The sequence below is a fragment of the Triturus cristatus genome, chromosome 9 (assembly GCF_964204655.1).
Source record: "Triturus cristatus chromosome 9, aTriCri1.1, whole genome shotgun sequence".
Lineage (NCBI taxonomy): Eukaryota > Metazoa > Chordata > Amphibia > Caudata > Salamandridae > Triturus > Triturus cristatus.
In genome coordinates, this window is record NC_140592.1 from 1,130,621,654 (window position 1) to 1,130,642,404 (window position 20,751).

The 20,751-nt window shown below is 46.5% G+C and overlaps 2 protein-coding genes across 5 annotated transcripts in view; one reads left to right on the forward strand and one right to left on the reverse strand.

Moving 5' to 3' along the window:
• MIS18BP1 (MIS18 binding protein 1) overlaps positions 1–20,751 on the forward strand; it is a 772,466-nt gene that overhangs the window by 125,162 nt on the left and 626,553 nt on the right. The window lies entirely within an intron of this gene.
• LOC146799479 (uncharacterized) overlaps positions 1–20,751 on the reverse strand; it is a 165,390-nt gene that overhangs the window by 78,995 nt on the left and 65,644 nt on the right. For both annotated transcript variants that reach the window (XM_085627035.1, XM_085627034.1), the window contains exon 3: positions 14,559–14,762. In XM_085627035.1, coding sequence (XP_085483161.1) covers positions 14,559–14,762 — 204 coding nt within the window. The remainder of the gene's footprint in view (positions 1–14,558; positions 14,763–20,751) is intronic.

Sequence of the window (20,751 nt, forward strand, 5' to 3'; positions counted from 1 at the left end):
GCTTAACCTGCTCTGTGTACCATAAGTGATGAAGAAGAGGGCAGATATCTGCTCCCATGTACTGTGTCAATATTGGAATTTCAACAACAAGGAACTCGGCTAAATGAATGGGATTTCAGAAGAAGAATGGCAAAATACTTACAACATGCTTATTTCATACCTCTGAAAAATCTAAGTAAGTGGTGAATAATTTCAGCTCAAAAAGCCTTCAGGAATGGAACTACTATGGCCAATAGCTGTTGGCAAGAGTTTAAGTCGTGGTCAAGAAGATGACTGGAGGAGGCTTTAATTTCTGGTCCTAAGCATTTTAACTCCTTCCCGTTTACCCCGATCACTGTGGAAATCTTTAGGATTGAACAAGTCTGGCTAGTTTTGGAAAAATGCCCACGTTCAGAGTGCAGTAAATGCATTAATACTTAAAATAGTCTTAAGCAAGAGTGACTTCTAAAGTGGCAAAGAAAACAACTGCTTTTGTGAAAGGTAGGATTTCCCCCAGCACCAACGATCCAGATAACAGTATAAAAAGGAAACGATATTCCAATTAGGCCCACTGGCATTTATCACACAAAGTCGAAAAGTCAGAGATTTAATAGAGTTAGAAAAGAATGTTTAGCCACTTGCGAGTTTTTCAGGAGATAGATTGGCAAGTTAAATATCTTAGTTTTCACATACTCAATCACTCATAAATTACAAATTAGCGTTACCACATTTATGTAGCTGCGAAGTAATCAGTAACATGTATGCATATTTTTTAGATGGATGGGCAAAGGAGGGAGGTTACATATGAATAACAAAAAGTGGAGTACACGTGATAGAAGATAAGCTGAAATAAAGAACATTATACAGAGTGACAGATTAATATATCTGAAGGTCATATTTTACAATCTAAGAAAGGGGATATTAGAACATTTTCAGAACCTTTTAAATGTTAGCACACGTTTGCGTTGCCGACTTAGGATGAGTGAAGGGAAAAATTCAGAATCTAAATAGGGTGGTGTGTTTAGCAGGCAAGCATCTGGAAGTTCAAAAGTTTTCCTGAACAATGGGTAATTGGGTTCATGACTAGAAGAGATGAATCAATGTGCGTGACAGGTAGGAAGAAAGTCAAGAAAAGGGTCAAGGATGTGAAAAAGAATATATTTTCAGTAAAAGTGATAGTTGAGTCGCTGTGCCATGTGGAAGGACACATTTTAATATTGTGCACCTCTTGCTGAATTTATGTGAAAATTGAAGTTTGTATCAATAAAAATATTTAATAATAACAAATTGGGTTTGTAGCTGCGTAGTGAAATCTGTTTTGTATTTTTAAGAGGAAGTCCGTATGTACTTTATTCACACTGCATATACAGTATGGGCATTTTGCTTAGTTATTTAGCGTCATCTCTGCGTGTCACTGTTGTGCTAGGCAGAGTGTCTATTTGTATACTTCCTGTCATTTTTTTCTATACTCCCTGTGGAATGTTAGTATTAAATATTCTGTTTATTGCCAGTTTTAACCAGTTTCTCTTATGTGAAGACATCTTCCTTTGCTTGCGTGCCACAAGTGCATTACCTGGGGCCTGATTAGGATGGCTGGCAGACTCACGTGTTCCCGCCACCCTAACGGAGATGGGGACCGCCCGACATAGTGTCCGGGGTCTCACAGGCCAAGTTACAATGCGACTGCCACTGTGGTGGTCGCAATATACATGTTTTGCATTGTGGCGGGTGCTGCTGGCTGCAGGTATTGCATTTCCCTGCACTACGTGGCAGGCACCACTGGTGTCCCCCAAGTGCAAAACCAAAGTGTCCGGGGGAAATGGGGGCCGCTACAGGCCCCCAGAGTCCATCCCCGCCTGCCTTTCCATGGAGGATGAACTGCTATGGAAAGCCTGACAGGCACGGCCACCATTCTGGACAATGCGGCTGCTCCGACAGGCGGTCGGAAATAGACTGCCTGTCGGGAACTGTGGCAGTCGGTCTTTCTGACAGCCACATTTCCGCCCCCCATAGTAATCTGGTGGGCAAAAATCGCAGTACGAGGTTCGCCGCCATCATAATCAGACCCTTGGATACGTTAATATTATGGGCTAACTTTACAAAGCTTCTATGTCAAAGGTTGGAATTTACTTGCAACAGGTCTATCTCCAATTTTCTAAAGGGACAATCACCCCGGTTCCAAGTGGGATCGATGCTTCCTGAGGTACAGCTGATTCGGACACCATGACTTTGTTTTATTATAATATTATGTATGACATAATGACGTTTAGCCAGTAATATTGTGTGTAGGAGGGAGAGAGAAATATGTATCCATTGGTAACTGTCTTCGTAGGATGTTTAGACAGAAATCAAATAGGCAGTTAGAATTACACCTGGGTATTTTGAAATAGAGTTTGGGGGCTGGGCAGAAAGTCACCACACTAAAGCTCATTTGAGAAAGGGCAGAACAAGATTAGAAACAAGGAACGGATAAACTTGCATCTTCCAAATGTTCTTAACACTTATAGGGCAAGGTGCAGAGTTCCTCAAGCGTTCTCAACCATCTAAGCAAAGGATACCAAATCCCAAGGATGACATAATTACGAATTATGTGGTTTATTGAAACCCCCTGGCCAATAAGGACTACAAAAGGGTCACTGCCCAACCAAGGGCTGAGTCTTGGGAAGTGCCCAGACATTTTATGGATTAAAGTTGACAGCAGACACGAGGGGTTGGCAGTGAGCAGGAAGATGTGAATTCTTCAGTTGTCATTATGTGCAACACTTACTGCTGGCACAACTTGTGGCGTATACTAGAATACTAGCGTAGTAAAACCACATGAATGAAACGGTTGATAAATTCCAGACAAGCTTTTTCAAGTTATGCTGGTACGGCCTTATGCTGCACAATCGCAGTTAGCAACAGCAGGTCAGCTAGATTTTTTTATTAAAGTCGCGACATAACCGACTTCTGATTCATTGACAGCTATCAGAAAATATGTCTGTTGGGACAGCAATAATAACCCTGGAAAGGAACATTCTGCCCTCCGTTTTTATGACCTGCCAGGAACTTTTCCTCCAGTCTATAGATCAATCAGCAAGTCCATAAGAGGTGCTAAATATCTGAATAGGCTCAGTTGAAAGAGGCAAGCCAAAGGGTCTCAATACCATTAGTTGAGTGCAGCTACAACCGACTCTTGTCAAATTAGAAGACAACTAGCAGTTGCTGGGAGCCAAATGTCGTTTCAGTGGCAAACCTTTGAAAAGATTTAGTGTGCATATACATGTCCAAAAGACTGTGCGCAGGATGACTAGTGTCCAATAAAGTCATTTTTTACAGTTGCCCACAAAAGTGACCATGATATTCTACTTTTTGTATGGCTCCTCCTTCCTAATACTAGAGTTGTCTGATGGACTGTGGAACAATCACATCCAATTCCTGCAAAAATAGCTTCCTTCCTGAGCCACTGAAACTCACCCCATGCCCGTTTTTGGATTCGGCTGTCCATAACCTGGCAACCTGGGTGCTGAGGCTTAAGGAATCTGGCAGGAGTGCACCTAACTTGACATCTTGGCTGACTTGAGTTAGCCTGATCTCTGCCGATCTCCAGAAAAAATATAGCGGGCAGAGAAGCAATATTCATTCAGCTGATAAAGAAACTCTGCACAATAGCACTGAGAAGAACTTTGACTGACAGGACTTTGAGTGGGCTGAAAAATACTGGTATTTACAGGAATCCTTGTTGCTGCATGTGGTCCCCAACAAAATCATTATAGGAACCTGGGGACAAGCCAGAGTTATTACTGGAAGCCAGAGACCCCAGCCTAAGCAATTTTGAGGATTTGAGCCACAAAACAATACACAAAAATACAGAAACAAGAGTACATTAAACAAATACACAAATGATAAAATATTTTATTTACTTCACAAATATTTTATTTATACTTTTTTTATTTTGCTAATATGATTTAATTTCCTTAACAGTTTTGTCTTTCCTGAGTAGGGGATCACAGACCCGCACCCCTGAGATCCACGGACCACAGGTTAAGAATCACTGGTCTAGTGGACTAAGGCTCCAGAGAAATAGCCCTTTTAAAATGAGGTGTGACTTAACCCTGAATTCCAACTCCCAGTTGGAATTAGTGGAGCCGGTGGATTCAGTGAAAGTCTGGCAATTGAAAATCTTGACAATGATGATCCCTTTCAAGGTGGAGGTCCTGAAGTTTGGTATTTCCAGCAGGGCTTGAACACTCTAGCTTTTGTCCTCCTTTAGAAATCATTGAAAACTGGCAGACCATTTGGGTTTGTTACTGACCTGTCTCGCAGTGGGTCCTGCTAGACTGACAACAGAAGTAACCCGATTAATCTTCAAGAGTAAGCCTTTGAATAACAAGTCTCGGCTACCTTAATACATCTCTGGACCACTCCTGTTTGTGTGGTAGTATTTGGAGATTTAGGTCTTTTTTGCAAGAAACTTAGCTACATGACCTCAAACTCAATAAATGTTCCAGCTTTGCACCAAGAACCGGAAAGACACTAGGGCAGACATGTCATGTCCAAATGGGAATATTATGTGTCCCTGTATGGCAGAATCAATTCATTGGACAAATTTAAAAACGCAGGCGTAAAGGTCCTCTCACAGACTAACACTGAAGTGAAATGGTTTGACCAGGGAAAGGGCTGTGATGGGAAACAAATAAGCAGCTATTTTTCGCTGGGAAAAGACATAACCGATCCAGCTTAAAAAAAAAAAAAAAAAAAAAAAACACTTTAATTATGGGCTTCATATTTTCTGCTCCTGTTAAGTGTTAGAATAGCATTTAGAAGTAGCGATAGGGTGGTACGAACTTGCTAACCACGTTAGGAATATTCATATTGCACTCAGCGCCTGGATAGCCCCACGGGTGATTACGCAGGACTCTACAAATCCACCTTACATTATATTACATCCCTCATTCATTCATTGCGTCCGATTCCCCTAGAGACTGTATTCTACAGGAAACTTCAAACCTGCCTTTTTTATGTGCGACAGTAAGGCTTGTGTTATGAGGCGTGTACCTAGGCGCTCCTCCCGTCTAGTGCTGGAACACTCCTTGGAGTAGCCATGCGCTGCATAAATCCCTCACTCATTCATTACATTCTCAGCCGATGTCATGCTTTGCTGCATGTATTGTGTGGTTAGTTTTCAGATTATATGCAGTAAACTGGATTCGAGAAATAAATATTTTATGGTTTAAATGTTTTTATTGCATTTTCAACATCAATATATGCATGTAACAACTCTCATACAGGCTAGAATACGAACTCCTGCCGGGCCGGTCAATATCGTTTCTTACGTGAGTAACATGTACAGGAGCTGCTCATTACGGTGCTATGACCCCGCTTCTTGCATATATAACACAAAACAAAACATATCCCCCCCAAAAATGAAAACCCTCACCCCTTCCCATCAACCCCCGTGCTCCGTGTCGTTCCTAACCCCTCATTGCGCTGCTAGTGCCATCCTTCCTCCGAGGTTTCCGCAATACGCAGCAGTCTTAGATATCTGGGACAAGTGACCTCCCTGAATTCAGCGGCCAAGATCGACAAATCTCTCCCCTTCCCCCGTCATGGTCAGTGCTAGTTTTTCCATACCCAAGACGTACCATAAACGATACAACCACCCCGTAAAAGCCGGCCCCTGAGGAGTACCCCAGTGACTGAGGATGTTTTGGATAGCGGACCCTAGTGCAATGGTCATCAGTCGACCCCTACGGGACCGTAATGGCTAAGTCAAAGGGTTCGGCAGGCCGAGAAGCACATATGCCGGGAAACGTGGTATCTCCGTCTCAAAATGCCTGTCAATTTCATCTAACACTTGCCGCCAGTAAGATCTGAGATGGGTACATTCCCACAGGACGTGGGTGAGACTACCCACCACTCCACAACCCCTCCAGCACCGTGCCTCCCGGGCCCGATCCATCTGATGCAAACGCTCCGGGGTGTAATACCAGTACGTCACAAGCTTCGTGAGAGTCTCCGCGAGTCCCATGTGGTATGCAGAGTGCCGTGCCCTATAATATATATCCTCCCATTCCTTATGGCTCAATGTTCTCCCCAGCTCTCGGTCCCACCTATTCCTGCTAGAGTTATAGGAGTGCTTAAATGTGCTCTGTAATTGCTTATAGAGGTCAGAAATGAGGTGTTTATCTGTTGTGCGGGTAATAAGCCACCGCTCATAGGGGGAGAAACGCGCTCCGCCCCAGCGCGAACTTGGGGCTGAAGCGCCCAATGTCTCACCTGCATATATCGCAGCCTCTCCGTTTCCTGCAACCCAAAGTCCTCCCGCAGCCGAGCAAACCCTCCCATCCCCCCCATAAACCTGGCAAAGGGACCGGCAACCTGCCACCGTCCACCCCGCAAAGGAGGCCTCCTCCAGGCAAGGGGTGAAGTCGGGATTGCCCGCCAGCGGGGTAAGCGGAGACGGAAAGGTGGTCAATTCGTGCAGAAGATTGGTGGCATCCCAAACCTCAAGAGGGACCCGCGTGATACAAGAGGCATATAAATTTGGGGGCCTATGGGGTTTGCGTAAGAAGGGGATCCCCTGCAGGGGACGCGCCGCAATAGCCTGGTCTTGGAACAGCCAATGTTTCTCCGATTCCCATTTACTCCATTCTACCAAATATCTCAATTGGGCAGCTTAGAAGTAGAGTCTCAGGTCCGGGACCCCGAGGCCCCCCGCCTCCGGGCCCAGCATCGTCAATGCCCGCTGCATACGCGGCCTCTGCCCCTTCCAGACGAAGCGGGACAACTCCGACTGCATCGCATTGATCCATCCCGTCGGCGGACGGAGAGGGATAGTACGAAAGAGATACAGAATCTGCGGAAGGACGGTCATCTTTACTGCTGCGATCCTTCCCAACCAGGAAAGGGGGAAGTGCCGCCACCGGTCAAGCTGACGACGGACTCTGTCGCGCAGTAGAGTATAGTTTGAGTCGACCACAGCAGGCAGCGAGGGGGCCAATTGAATCCCCAAGTATGGGATTGCGGTAACTGACCAGCTAATGGGAAAACGGGTCTGTAGGCTCACTCGAGTAGAACTAGATAACGATAAGTCCAAAGCTACGGACTTCTCTGCATTTACTTTAAACCCGGCCGCACGAGCAAACCCATCCAGCTCCTCCCAGGATGCCGGGAGAGCAGACAGTGGGTCAGACAACGACAATAGGACATCATCCGCGTATAAACTTATCGTGTGGACATAACCCCCGAACCGAATCCCCGTGACCTCCGGGTTCTGTCTCAGCCTCTGTGCCAAGGTCTCCATATAGAGGGCAAAAAGGAGGGGGGGGGGGGATAGTGGACACCCCTGCCTCGTGCCTCTCTCAATTTGGAATCTGGAGGACGTGAAGCCATGCACTCTAACAACCGCGGTGGGAGACCTATAACAATTAAGGATGTGCGTGCGAAACCGCGCACCCATACCCGCCCTCTCCAACACCTGTTCCAGGAATGGCCAGTGGATGCGGTCAAACGCTTTTTCAGCGTCAATGGCCAGCATCATAAATTCCCCCGGAACCAGAGTGGCCTTTTCATAAAGCCAGCCTGGTCCGGGTCTACGAGGAGTGGCATCTGGGGGCCAAGGCGGGCAGCTAGAATCCCGGTGTACAGTTTAAGATCCACGTTAAGGAGGGATGTTGGATGATAAGATCCGCAACGCGAGCAGTCTTTCCCAGGTTTTGGGATAACCGCTATTGAAGCCTCTAGGAGGTCGCTGGGAATAGCTCCCTGAGCTGCAAAATAATTAAACAGCCGAGTGAGGATCGGGGCCAACTGGGGGCAGAACTTCTTGTAGAAGATGGCCGAGAAGCCGTCGGGGCCCGGGGCTTTACCAAACTGGAGACGAGAAATGGCGGATACGACCTCCTCCAGTTGAATATTTCTATCTAAATGCTCTGCTTGCGCCTTAGAGAGAACCGGTAGTGTAACCGAGTCTAAAAAAGCCGTTCTATCAGAACGGGCTAGTGGGGCCTCCGCATACAGCGTCTCGTAGAACTCTCGAAATGCTTCTGCGATATCCCTGTCCTCTGTCGCCTCTACCCCGTTCGCCCGAGAGATCCTCTTGACTCCCTGTCGTTGACGAGTCTCACGAAGCTTGTGGGCCAAAAGGCGGCCACATTTGTCCCCCCTGCATAATAGGCGTGTCGCAACCGCAATGCCGCAAACTCTGCCCGATCTTGGTCAAGTGCCGTCAGCTGTTGGCGAGCGGCCTTAAGCTGCCGCCAAACTCTCGGAGCTCCCGTCCGCTGATGGATCCGCTCCAATTCCCTGACTTGCTGCGTAAGCTCGCCCCGTTTGCTCTCCCGCTCCCTATTGTCCGCCACCGAGATGGAGATGAACTCTCCCCGCACGACTGCCTTCAACGTTGAACACTGCGTGGCAGGTGTGGTGTCAGAGTTATCATTGTGTTTAAGGAAATCCCGAATCTGATGCTGGATTGTTTTGAGCACTGCCTCCCGGTGGAGGAGGGAGTCCCGTAGGCGCCAAACCCTAGATGGACGCGACCTGGGCGGGAGGGTGAAAGTTGCGGTCACCGGAGCGTGGTCCGACAAAGATGCTGTGCCCATCTCCACTGCCGTAGAGATCGCCCGCGCCGACGAAGACATCAGGAAATAATCTAGTCTGGCGTAGGTCTTATGCGCGTTAGAATAAAAGGAGTATTCCCTATCCCGCGGATGCATACTACGCCATAAATTGCAGAACCCCAGCTCCTGCAGGTGCAAGAGCCCCTCCTTAGAGATTGCCCCCGCCTGGTGAGAGCGCTGGCTAGATCGGTCCTGCACATTATCAAAAACCAAATTAAGGTCCCCCCCCCCCGATGACAACATTGCGATCGGGCGTAGCCGTGACCTCCAAAATTGCCGCCCGTAAAAAAAAAAAAAAAAAAAAAAAAAAAACGCTCAGCCCCCTAGTTCGGAGCATACAAGGAGCAAATCGTGAACGATGCTCCCCCAAGAGCGAAGCGGTATCTCAATAATCGTCCCCTGATCTCCGCCACCTTGTGCAGAACCTCCCCCCGAAACCGCTGTGCAACCAGGATCGCCACCCCCGCTGTTTTGGCCGGTCCCGAGGAGAAGAATTGTGTGGGAAACTTCCGGGACCTAAGCCGGTGACAGGCCCGCCCCAGTAGGTGGGTTTCCTGCAACAAACAAAGATCCGCTTGGGAGTTCTCCAAACAAGATAGAACAGCCCTTCGTTTAACGGGATTGTTAAGACCCCGAACATTCAGGGTCAATATCTTAAGTGTGGTGGGTGGCATGATGTGTATCCCTTGGACTACTCTGCCCCAGTGTGGTGTCCCGTGTTGTGGCACCGGGGCCTCTGCAATGTGAACAGGTCGGGGACCTAAGGGCACTAAGAATCACTCTAATCTTAAAGTAATGGAAGACGCGGAGCACCGTCCCTCCCCCCTCCCCCACCCCAAAAACCCCCAACCCAAAAAACACAACCTCATAAAAACTTAGAACAAAAGGTCCATCCTTCGTCCATGATCGGTAATAAGACATTGGGGAATGTCCACCAAAAAGTGGATAGAAGCCCTCCCTCCCGCCCAGGTCCGGATTCACGAAGCAAAGTTACTCAGATACCTTGCTTAACCAGGTCAGCCATTGTTAGTACCAGAAAGGTCCGAGGATACAGCCTCCAGCGCCGACCCCTTGTGGTCTCTGCTGCCGGCGGCTTCTTGGACCGGCGTTTACACCCCTGTTGACGCCAGCGAAGCCCAGCGTTCTCCGCCCCCACTGCGGGGGACTCCTCAGCTCCCGTCTCTTCCGGGGGGTCCACCCCCAGCAACGTGCAGGCTTACGACAATGAGCGCAACTGGTAGAGCTTGTCCTCCTTCCGAAACACCAGACAAAAGGGGTGACCCCAGCTGTAGGGAATGTTGTTCTGCTGAAGGTGAGTCGTAACGGGCCTAAAGAGATGCCGCTTCTGCAGCGTGAGAGCGGACAAGTCCTGATATAGCACCGGGCTGTGGCCACGAAACTGCAAGGGGTGCATCTTTCTCGCTCTTTGCATTATCAACTCCTTGGTGCGATAATCCTGTACACACACCAAAATGTCTGATGGTGGGGCCGACAGTGCCCTGGGGGGCCCCACCCTATGGGCCCGGTCTATCACCAACTCCGTGTCTAGAGGGCGCTCCAGGATGTGATTGAAGAGTTCCCTCGCGTAGGCAAAAAGATCTTTTGAGGTATCGTCCATCTTCACCCCCTAACACGGATGTTATGGCGACGGGAGCGGTTTTCGAGATCCTCGAGATGGCCCTGAAGGTCCACTTGCTGGTCGTGCAGTCGTATGATCTCCTGCTGCAAGGTCGCGACTTCCTCATCTCGCCCATCGCTCTTGCCCTCCAGCTCCGCGACCCTCTCACCGATGCCGTCCACGTCTCGGCGGACCTCCTAGAGTTCCGACTTGAACTCTTGCTTGAAGGATTGTATGTCCGCCCGCAACGCGGCGAACATCGACTCCAGTAATGGGTTCAGAGCCTCCGTCCTCCGGGGCCGTCCCCCCGGAGCCACCAGGATCCGAGGCCGCGGGCATCTTCCCGTCCAGACCCCTGGAGAACAGGTCTTTAATGGTTTTGTCCTGCCTCTTCCTTTGGTTGGACATCACTCCGCACTCGGTGCCCCGGGCTATCGAATGGGGGACCCCGGCCCTCCCCACCACTCCTCCGCTGGGGTGCCGCCTTCTGACGGGCCTCCATGCCCCAAAAATCACCGCCGCCGCTACCAGCTGCGCCAACTCCCTCATCGGCCCGCAGGGACCTCCAACTCCCCAATGTTCACCAAGTGCTCTTCCCTGTCTGCGCGGTCTGTCAACGCACTCCAGCTGTCGCCGTCGCGGGCCTCACCCCCAGCACATAGTGTCCTGCTCTTCCTTCAGGCGCGGGGCTCGATTCGTCCCTTATGCTCCCAGGCACGGTAGCAGCGGTCTTCGTTGCAAAGCTGATTACCGGCCCGAGCCTCCGAACCGGAGTACCCCAACTGCCAGCGTATCCAACGTGCCACAACTCAACCCCAACCAGTCTCTCCGGTATCCAGGGGGGGGCCAGAGGGGCGACCCCCCACCGCTCTCCGCCCGTGGCCGGCTTCCAACAACTCAGCTGCTACACCCCGTACCAGGGGCCGCTCCACAAAGCTCGCCGTCACTGCCCTCGGCGTCCCCGACCAGCTCTCCGGCGATGCAGCACCCCAGCAGCAAGGGCCAAGCCTCGAACCCCATGCGCCATGTCCAGCAGCCCCAGACTCCCAGGCGGCAATCAACTCGAGGGTCCGGACCAGGGCATCCCCACCACAAGGGAGAGAGCAGGCCGAGCCCAACTCGCTCTCCCGGGCCGGTCCTCCATTCGCTGCTCCTCACCTCCAATGCCGCCTCAGCGCTATGTACGCGGGGGGGGGGAGGGGGGGATGGGGGGGAAGGGGGCACCCCCAGCCACCTCGGGATCCCCCAGGCCCCCGATCTTACTATAGCTCCAGGTCCAGTCCGTGCTGCACGCCGCGGGCCACCGATCTCCCTGTCCTGGCTCCTGCGTCACTCTCGGCCGTCCAAGATGGCGGGTCGGGCTCCTCCTCAGCAGCGGCGCCACTCCACCGGTCTCGGGGACTCCCACCTCTTTCTCAGCGGCCCACTATGAGTGCGGGTGTTCGCCACTCTGGGGATCAGGGTTTCCCACCACCGCTGCTCCACCTTCCGATCTCCCCACCGGGAGCAGCCTCTGCCGTGCGGCCGCAGCGCTTCCCCGCACTGCCTCGCTCTTCACGCCCTCGCGTCCACTCCCGGCCGCCAACCCCGCCCCGAAATAAATATTTTAAGGTTCTATCCAGTGTTCCTTAGTGTTGTTTTGAGTGTCCTATTCCGTTACAAAATAGAGTTTGGTGTTCCGCTGTGTCCCTGAACTCATCTAGAGGGACTAATTGTGACCAGAAAACATCACTTACACACCATTGTTTAGTGGGTTGTGTACGGGTCACAGTCCAACTAGATTTTTAATTTGTGTTGGTGCACTGAAATAAGTCAGCACGTCAAGGCGTAGGAGATCTAACCCCTATGGCTTTGGAAGCGGGAGCTGTAGATAGTGACAATTGGCGCCCTATGTCAGCGTGCTCAAATTATCTTCATTCTTAAGTAATTTTTGCTGACAAATAAAAAAAATTAAAATGTATATGTATATCTGACAAACATACAGAGATGTCCATAATAATATTGATCTGTCGTAATATTGATCCCTTCAAATTAAACAGGAAACTCCTGTTTTCTTTAGGTTTGTCAATCGTGGCTCTTAAAAGGGTATTCTCATCTGTGTTTTCTGCATTTTGGATCTCATGTTAATTAAATCTGTTCATTAAATATGGCAGCACCCATTAAGATAGGGCTAATTTACAGGTCAACAGATATACAACATCTAAAAAAAAAAAAAAAAAAAAGTTTCACCGACGCAGGGGCTTTAGTATCGTTTATGGTTCATGCACATGTTTGAAATGCCTCTGAAATATTTTACTCATGGTTGGAGTTTGATTTTATATTTGTCAATACAGGCCATTTTCATACATATAAACCTGCAGCCATTCCTGTAGCATACCAAGACTTGGAGGTCCCTTAGACCTACCATGAACACCGAAACAGGTTTGGTGGATACTTACCCCACACACCTCAAAATGTCAGACGGAGTCCCCCAAGTGATGAAGGGGCCACCTTGTACGTATTGGCCGGATATACACCTTTTCCAAATCCAGCACTCTTACAGCCTTACAACTTTCAACAGAGGGAGTAAGGTTATCAGATCAAATAGTGGCCCTATATAGGCGCTTCAGACAGAATGTCGGGCAAAAGCATAGCAGGCAGAACAGTTCCAGTAGGACCTGCACCACAGTAACAGGTTGCCATACACACTATCCATCCACAGATTATAGATGCTACTCTAGGAAAGGTGCCCCTAAAGATTGCCTTCCAGACTGATCGCAAGACCAACCAGTTGGAGGTGGTCTATCGTCATGCAACACCCTATGACAACCGTCGAATTCGGACTACGTGTCTTTCCCTTGGAAAAATGCCACCCGTAGAGGAGCACAAAACCTGGGAAAGTATATTTGTCTGTATCTACACTGCAACACATTGGAGGTACTACATGATGTAGTAAGACAAATATAAAATGAGCACAGAGCTGCACCGGCTTTAGATTTAGCAATGAAATTATTGGGAAATTTTTAAACAGTTTTCCCAATCATTTTCAGCAACATCTGCAGAGAAGCAGCGGTTATAGACTTGCAGCATTCCCTGTTAAAGAGTGTGAACAGGAATTACCAAAAATAATTTCTGAAACGTATACATCCATGGGGCCATGACATTTTGGGATCATGAGCAGACAAACTGTACCTCAAAACAAGTTCTAGTAGGGAACAGCTACACCGAGACTAAAAAGAAATCGGGGATAAAACAAAAGAAAATAACTGGTTCTCGGTCAACTCAGGAGTCCAACCTAGTTGATTACAATTTGAGGGATTCAGCAATGCATGTGGAATATGGGAATGCCCAGCAGAGGTGTGGTCAATATTTTTTAAACCTGTGCAGAAGAATGTGACCTATGCTATTAATGGGGGCATAACACTTCTATCCTTGGATGGTACAAGGCAGTGCAAACTCTGGGGAGAATCATTGCGAGTCTCAAGGCTGATTGGGAGTTCAGTATAGGAAAATCTTGAACCATGAATGCTGTCTGATGATCTACTCCAGTGTTGGAGACAGATACCAGTTTTGCAACTAGCAATTAGTTGCGATGGGACAGCCAGCTCCACTCCTGAGATTGGTAATCCTTAGTTTAGAACAGCCAGAGGCTCAACTGTAGCTAGGCACCTGGTTAAGATTAAATTACCTATTTGATGAATTGTGGGAATTAATGTCTGTAACATATGTTCAACACCACCATGTTTAATTCCAAATTGATACAGGCCGCTTTATTTTTACTGCAACACAAGGCAAAGAGGGATGCTTCAGTTTAAATGCTTCAATGGCCAGTCACACCTCTTGACTTCTAAGTAACCTAGTCTACTTCGAAAACTGCAAACGAAATAATTCTTTACAAATAAATATGGATTATTAATAAAATACACATTTTGAATTTGGCACCTACGGCGTACTTCCATACTTTGCTGCAAAGAAATCTCAAAACAAGGAATCAAACAGAAAGTGAAACACAAGAAGGTGAGATCTGGAAAAAACATGCCTCTGGTGGAGTACTTAACTAAAAAGAACAAAGTAGTTCCCTAAAAGTGAGCAGTGGAAGGACAGAAATCTGCCAGTCATGATGATGCTCCAGGGGAGGGAGAAACAATACAAGTAATGAAGGCCACCATATAAATAGCAAGCAAATGAGTGACCATAACGCCAACCAATAAGCAATGGGTGGGCTGTCATTTCTTGGTACGCTCACAACAGGTCTTTTGGAACCACAGAACATCTGGTAGGCTCAACCTAAAAAGTAACCGTTTCTTATCTTGGTAATAAAGCTCATTATTTTAGTCACATATTATTAGGTATTTAAAATAAAATGAATACGATCTTACATGCAAGTTTTAATTCAGTCACATTTGGTAGGTTCGCCAACATTGATAGTAAGAGAGATTGCCCGAATGCGTGAGCTTTATAATGCTGCAGGATGAGCGTGGTAACAGTAGACAGCTGGTGCAGGGCAGTCGCTGACAAAGCTGTGAACTCTGGTGTAAGAAACTCCAGTTTCTGTAGGTGAAGTCTTGGAGCACAACTAGACTCTAAGCTCAAATGAAAAAAAAAAAAGACATGGGTATTTAGATTTATTTAAATTAAACATGAAATAATTCCATAGAGCAAAAATAACACCTTTAGAGCCTCAGTAGAGGTCAGGGGACCGTCAGTCAATTAAACAGTGCATTGGTAAAACCGATCTCGAATAAAATACAATTTTTCAACCATATTCAGAGTTCCAGTAAAATATCATAAATATTCTCAATTTTCCAGTGACTACTGATTCTACAGATTGATACTGTATTCATAAATTCACATACATGCCCTAAAATATGTAGAAGTAATCTAATTCACTAATTTAATAATTTCCTATCCTGCAGATCATTAAATGATGCGTGTGTGTAAGTGTTAACACCACCTACACCTAAAACCTTTTAATAGTAGATTGTCGCGCACAGTGTCTGCTGAAACCATTCAACACAATGAATATATTTTTTTAACCACACACATCCACCATCCCTACCGACTTATGTAACAGCCATCAACCATACACTCAGCACTCACACGATACCCAAAATTAGATGCCATTTGGGAAGAGGATGTAGCCTTACGGCTAGAGCGGTCGACCTCGAAGGGGGACCACGTTCAAGTCTCCGCAACAACGCTCCGCATCCCGTGATTCCGGGCAAATCACTTAATCTCCCTGTGCCTAACAACAATGAATGTGTGCTTGTGTAATGTAACTGGTGCTCATGTAAAGCGCTCCGATACCCGATATCTTCGGGTCTAGTTCGGGTTACAAAATTTTTAAACAAATAAAAAATAAAAAAAAGACATTTGGGCGGAACCCTTCTTTATACCCAGGGTTTAGATTTGGAACTTGGCTAAAGTGATTTCACTCTTTCCTCTAAATATGTATGTGCTTTGTGAGGTGAATACCCATTTATCCGGAGGTAAGTATCTGTTTTTGCAGGGATACATAATAGGAAGTTAAATAAAGAATCCACAACAGTTAAGCCGTCATTTTGAACTGGGGACAGAAAAGGATATTGAGCGGACACAGGAAGCTGGAGATCAGTTATTCAATATGAACAAAAAGCACGCCATCTCCAGCGTGCAAGGACAGCCCACCTAGGGCCTGATTTCGAGTTGAGGCATAACTTATTGCCCCTCATAAATGAGGATACCATGGGGTACATTATTTATAGGGTGTGATAAATAACACCTTTTATGAGTATATGGGGAATAACATGCAAATGTTGGTGTTTAACACACCAAAATCCACAGGATACGGTAAATCCATACGTTTTCCCCATTTAAATTTCAGCAGGTTTCAAATGTATTAAATAAAACCAAACTCGTAATTCCGTCCCTGCTTAAACAGGGGTTTACGCACAGCCGGAATTTAACGAGCAACTCATAATTAGGCCCTTTGACTTCACCAAAGGGGACTGAAACAAAATAGAAGCATTATCAAATCAGGTGTTTTAAACTGTAGTCCATCGTTTTGAGGTTGCCAAAGGATTAACCCTGCAGTTCAAGGAGACCTTTGAGGTTTTCAAATATCCGATTACTTCCGTCTAGGCCTAGTGCCTACCCACAAAGAAAGGCATCTGTTAGATTCCATATTTTTGATAAGTAACATGGTCTGACCACCCTGCACTACTTTCTCAGATATTGAACTCGCTTCCGAAAAATATTGCGGATTCTTTGCACCAGAGCAGAAAGATGTTGGAAGCAGACTGATCTTGAAGACAGCCACATTCCTCTACCTTAGAGTCACCAGGGTCTGCATGAAATTACCATGCAGTTACCACATGCCCTCCCACCATGGAAAGGCATTTCACCGCATGTATTGTAATATGGATGGCGGTGTCTTGTAGACACCGCCACCATATTCAGCCCCTTTTTCGCCCGGTCGACTCGCCCGCAGGGGTCCCCCCCGCCATACTAATATGGCAGGGGGGGAAAAGGGAAAAGGCATGCGGGCGGACAAAAATGTGGGCGGATCGCCACCGCCATGCAGGCAGTGGCAATACGCCCGACATACTAACCGACCCCCTAGTCTTTTTTCTACATTGACTGACCGTGCAATGTTTTGCGGTAATTAGTTAAGGGGTGTGAAGAAAAAAAAAGGGGGGAGGGCCCAAAACACATTTCCCCCAATACATTTTACATAGACTTTTGCATAAGACGTAATGGCAAAATAGCTTAATGGATTCACATGAAATTATGCAGGAATGTAGACTATGGTGTGAAAAGAGTCCTTCTTGGTATTTGATCTAAATCGGTTAGGTAGTTTTTAAGTTAAAAGGGAAAAAAATATTGTGATATAGTGGGCCGCAGTATACCATAGCACCTTCGAGTTATATCGCGAACACGGTGATGACAAAACACAATCCTATTGCTTAATGGACATTTTTACAAAATAAAAATGCCGCCATATTGTTTAGACCACACTTTGCCTACGTTCTGTGGTTTATGGTAACACATAGGGTATTAATTTTGTTTTAATGTACAGAAATAAATTAGGCACTTTAGACAACTCAAGAAAAGTAGTTTTATTGATTTATATATTTTTTTTAACGTTTACATAATACTACAGTACTTTAGTGAACGTATTGCACCGCTTGTTGAAATGTAAATACATTTCAACATAATATCGGCTGGCTATTAAAATAGCCTTTGTATTTAAATACATTTGTGAAGTTAAATTGTTTGGTTTAAAATGAAAAGATGGTTTCCATAGGTTGTAAAATGTACACCATCACGACACCAGTGCTGAATTGAAATATATTCGATTCAAATGAAAAATGGAAGACATTTGATGATCTCGAAGGAATGCGGACACTGTCTTGTTGACATGTCTTAAAGTCTTTTCCAAACTTTGCAGAATTTTAATGGAACATTTCCATTTTTGTCTCGGACAAATATTTGAGAACTAGAACTCTGCCCTTTACCATGCACAGTGTTCTTACAAGTGATATAATTTGAGATGGCATGAGTGTTGTTATGAATGCTATGATTTAACATGCAAGTGAGGTAATATGAAAAGATAGAAGCAGTGCTTGGTGAATGAGCAAATTATAGTTCATTTTCTCCGCCCAGCGAGTTCATAATACTTTGTACGAAGGTGCACAAGTACTAGAAAGGTTATTGGCGGGAGGAAAGTATAACTTTAAGTGAAAAAATGTATGGACCCTTCTTAATTCCCTTGGGATTGAGCCCGCTATAAATGCATTGAGGGACCCTCCATGCCCACACTACAGCTGCAGTTAAACACTCATAGGGGGCAGGAACTACTGATTATTTTAACTGCACCAGGGGGGTACGCCAGGGGTGCATTTTAGCACCTTTTTGATTTTACTCTATACATAAACCGCCTAGAGGCAGCCTTGACATCTTTGCAGACAGACTGTCCACGAGTGGGCAGGACAGCAATTCAGTTCTTTTATATGCTGATGACGCGGTGCTGATGGCACGCACCGTGAGGGACCTACAGGCCCTGATTGATGGATTTGTAGCTTTTATAAGCGGGTTGGACCTGTCAGCCAACTTCACAAAGCCGTACGTTTTGGAAGTTGGCCCCCAGGGAACCCTCTCTAAAACATTCAAACAGGTGCCCACATTTTAGCTAAGTGTGAGGAGGACGGTGGGGTACACAACTCCCGGACTGAGGCAAATTGGGCACCTTACCGTTTCGACGATGATAACACATCCCTGCCGGAATTAAAGACAGACTTCTCCCTTCCGCAGGACGCGTACCGTAACCCAGAAGAGGAAACCCCGGGAGGAGGCGGACCAGAGGTAACGAGCAACCAATCCGCAACGCGGGATCGAGGTCACGGACGGCAAAAAAGCGGGACCGTGAACAGCGAAGGTGTGTCAGCCCGAAAGAGGAATCCAGAAGCAGGAGACGTGGACTACGGGAAAGACGCCAAGACACCACGAGACGCCGCCGGGAGCATTGAAGACGGGACCGCTGACGAGGAAGACCCCGAGACCCCTGAAACCTGGTCGGAAGACTAGTGGATCCCAGAGTGCGCACAAGCCGCCACAACTCAGGAGAGTTGTGGCTTCTAGCGGTACGTGGCGGAACAAAGGTGGGAGGGTGGGAACAAGCATAGAGGGAGGGGAAAACCAAAGAAGAAACGTTTTGTTTAGTGTTTATTTCTCCACGTTAGTTTTTTGCCTCTTTTGGTCTCTGGGCCACGGGACTTACTCCCTCTCCTAGCCCTTGCAATTCCCCCCTCCCCAACCACGCTCCTCTTTCGCCGAAAAGGACAAGACAGACGTCAGGACATACACTGTCTATGCCCTGGAAAGTAATCCAACGGACAGTGACAATTAACATACCCAGTCATTTTTTTATTGATTTTCTTTTACCTCACACCTTTACAAGAAAGACCACCAATTATGTGTATTCCCCCTACTTATGCACTTGGTGTGGTGACGGTAGACTAAAATGTCACAATAAGACATTGACCGCTTCTTCTCATTTGTTTCTTTTCCGAGAGAATTCCGGGACCACATCTTCGTTCCACCATGGCCCAACAGCTGAACATCTAACGAAGAACCACCCCGGAAGACGTTCCCTGTACCAGAAGAGAACTTATTGAATTGTTTTCAAGACTATCCTCTGCTCAACCCTTTTCTACCTTTCGCCACCACAAAAATAAAAACCCAATATTCACCCTATACGGCCTCCTCGCTTCTGTTTCCGACCGTCCCTCCGACACTAAGGTCCCGGCTTTTCACTATCTAGGAATCCTATTTGATGAGAAACCGATCTGGAAACAGTTGCTAGAGATGAAGGCAGGCAATATGAACAAATAAATGGGAGCCATTGCCAGCTATGCCCACAGACTAGGTACACAGACCCCGGTTATGATTATAAATCTTTACCAGTCATTTTGTATATCCGAGGCCTTGGATGGAAGTGCGGTGTGGGGCTATATAGCAACCAACAAACTTCAGATTGCAAAAAATAAGCTCCTGAAACGTATATTGAAGGTCCCAGAGGGCAGCCTATTATTTTCCGTGCATGAGAAATTATGGATAAATTATAGTGCGGACATGGTGGCAGTAAAATCCCTCACCTGTTGCGTGAAAATCTGGTCTAATAACGTGTTGCCCCTCAATCAACTGATTAGATCAAAATATTTATCATTCGACCATGCACTAAAAATCCCTTGGCTGCGCTATATTATACGTCAGTTGCTTTGGGCAGGGCAAATATTTTTTTAAAGCCTGACTCAGTGAAGCCACGGGACCCGAGCATAGTGAAGGAGTTATTTTTAAAACACACTACGACCGCATGTGAAAACACAGAGCTAACTAAGCCTAAAGTGAGAGGGTATGCTCTCCTAAAATCAGTACAGGGTATGGAGAATTACCTGTGCAGGTTGAGAAACGCCTCCGATAGATTTTTAATAACTTGTTTTAGATTTGACCAGCTCCACCATCTTTTAGCTCAGCCAGCTGGTTTTGTTTTACGTATGTTATGAGAGGCCCCCGTGGCTGCGACAATAGGTCCCCTCACGATACCCTACATTTTGTACTTTTATGTAAATATTTTACTTACCCTAGGAGAATACATCTTGAAGTGATGAGTTTCAGACAAGCCTGTGCTGCCTTAATGTATCTGCAGCTGCTGCCTAATGACTAAATGCTCTTTGCAGTTATGAATTTTTTAAGAGCAGCACTTAAATCTAGAAATACCAGATGCATTCATGGTCGATTGTACTTTGCTTTTTGGACATCATCTACAATGATACTGATACTCAGTTGAACTGATGAAGTGTTTTAAGGCTTGTCTCCGTTTTATTACTGTATATTTTATGGATGCGACTACCTCTGAATAAAAATGATTAATATTAACTTTAAGTTATAACTATAACTTTATAATTTCTAAGGTTTGTGTAGTTGAACTTGGTTTTATATAGAAATGATAAAATAAATGTTCCTAACTATAACTAATCTTAAACCTTTTTTTTCCAATTGTATATATTGTCAACAATATTTACAACATTCTAT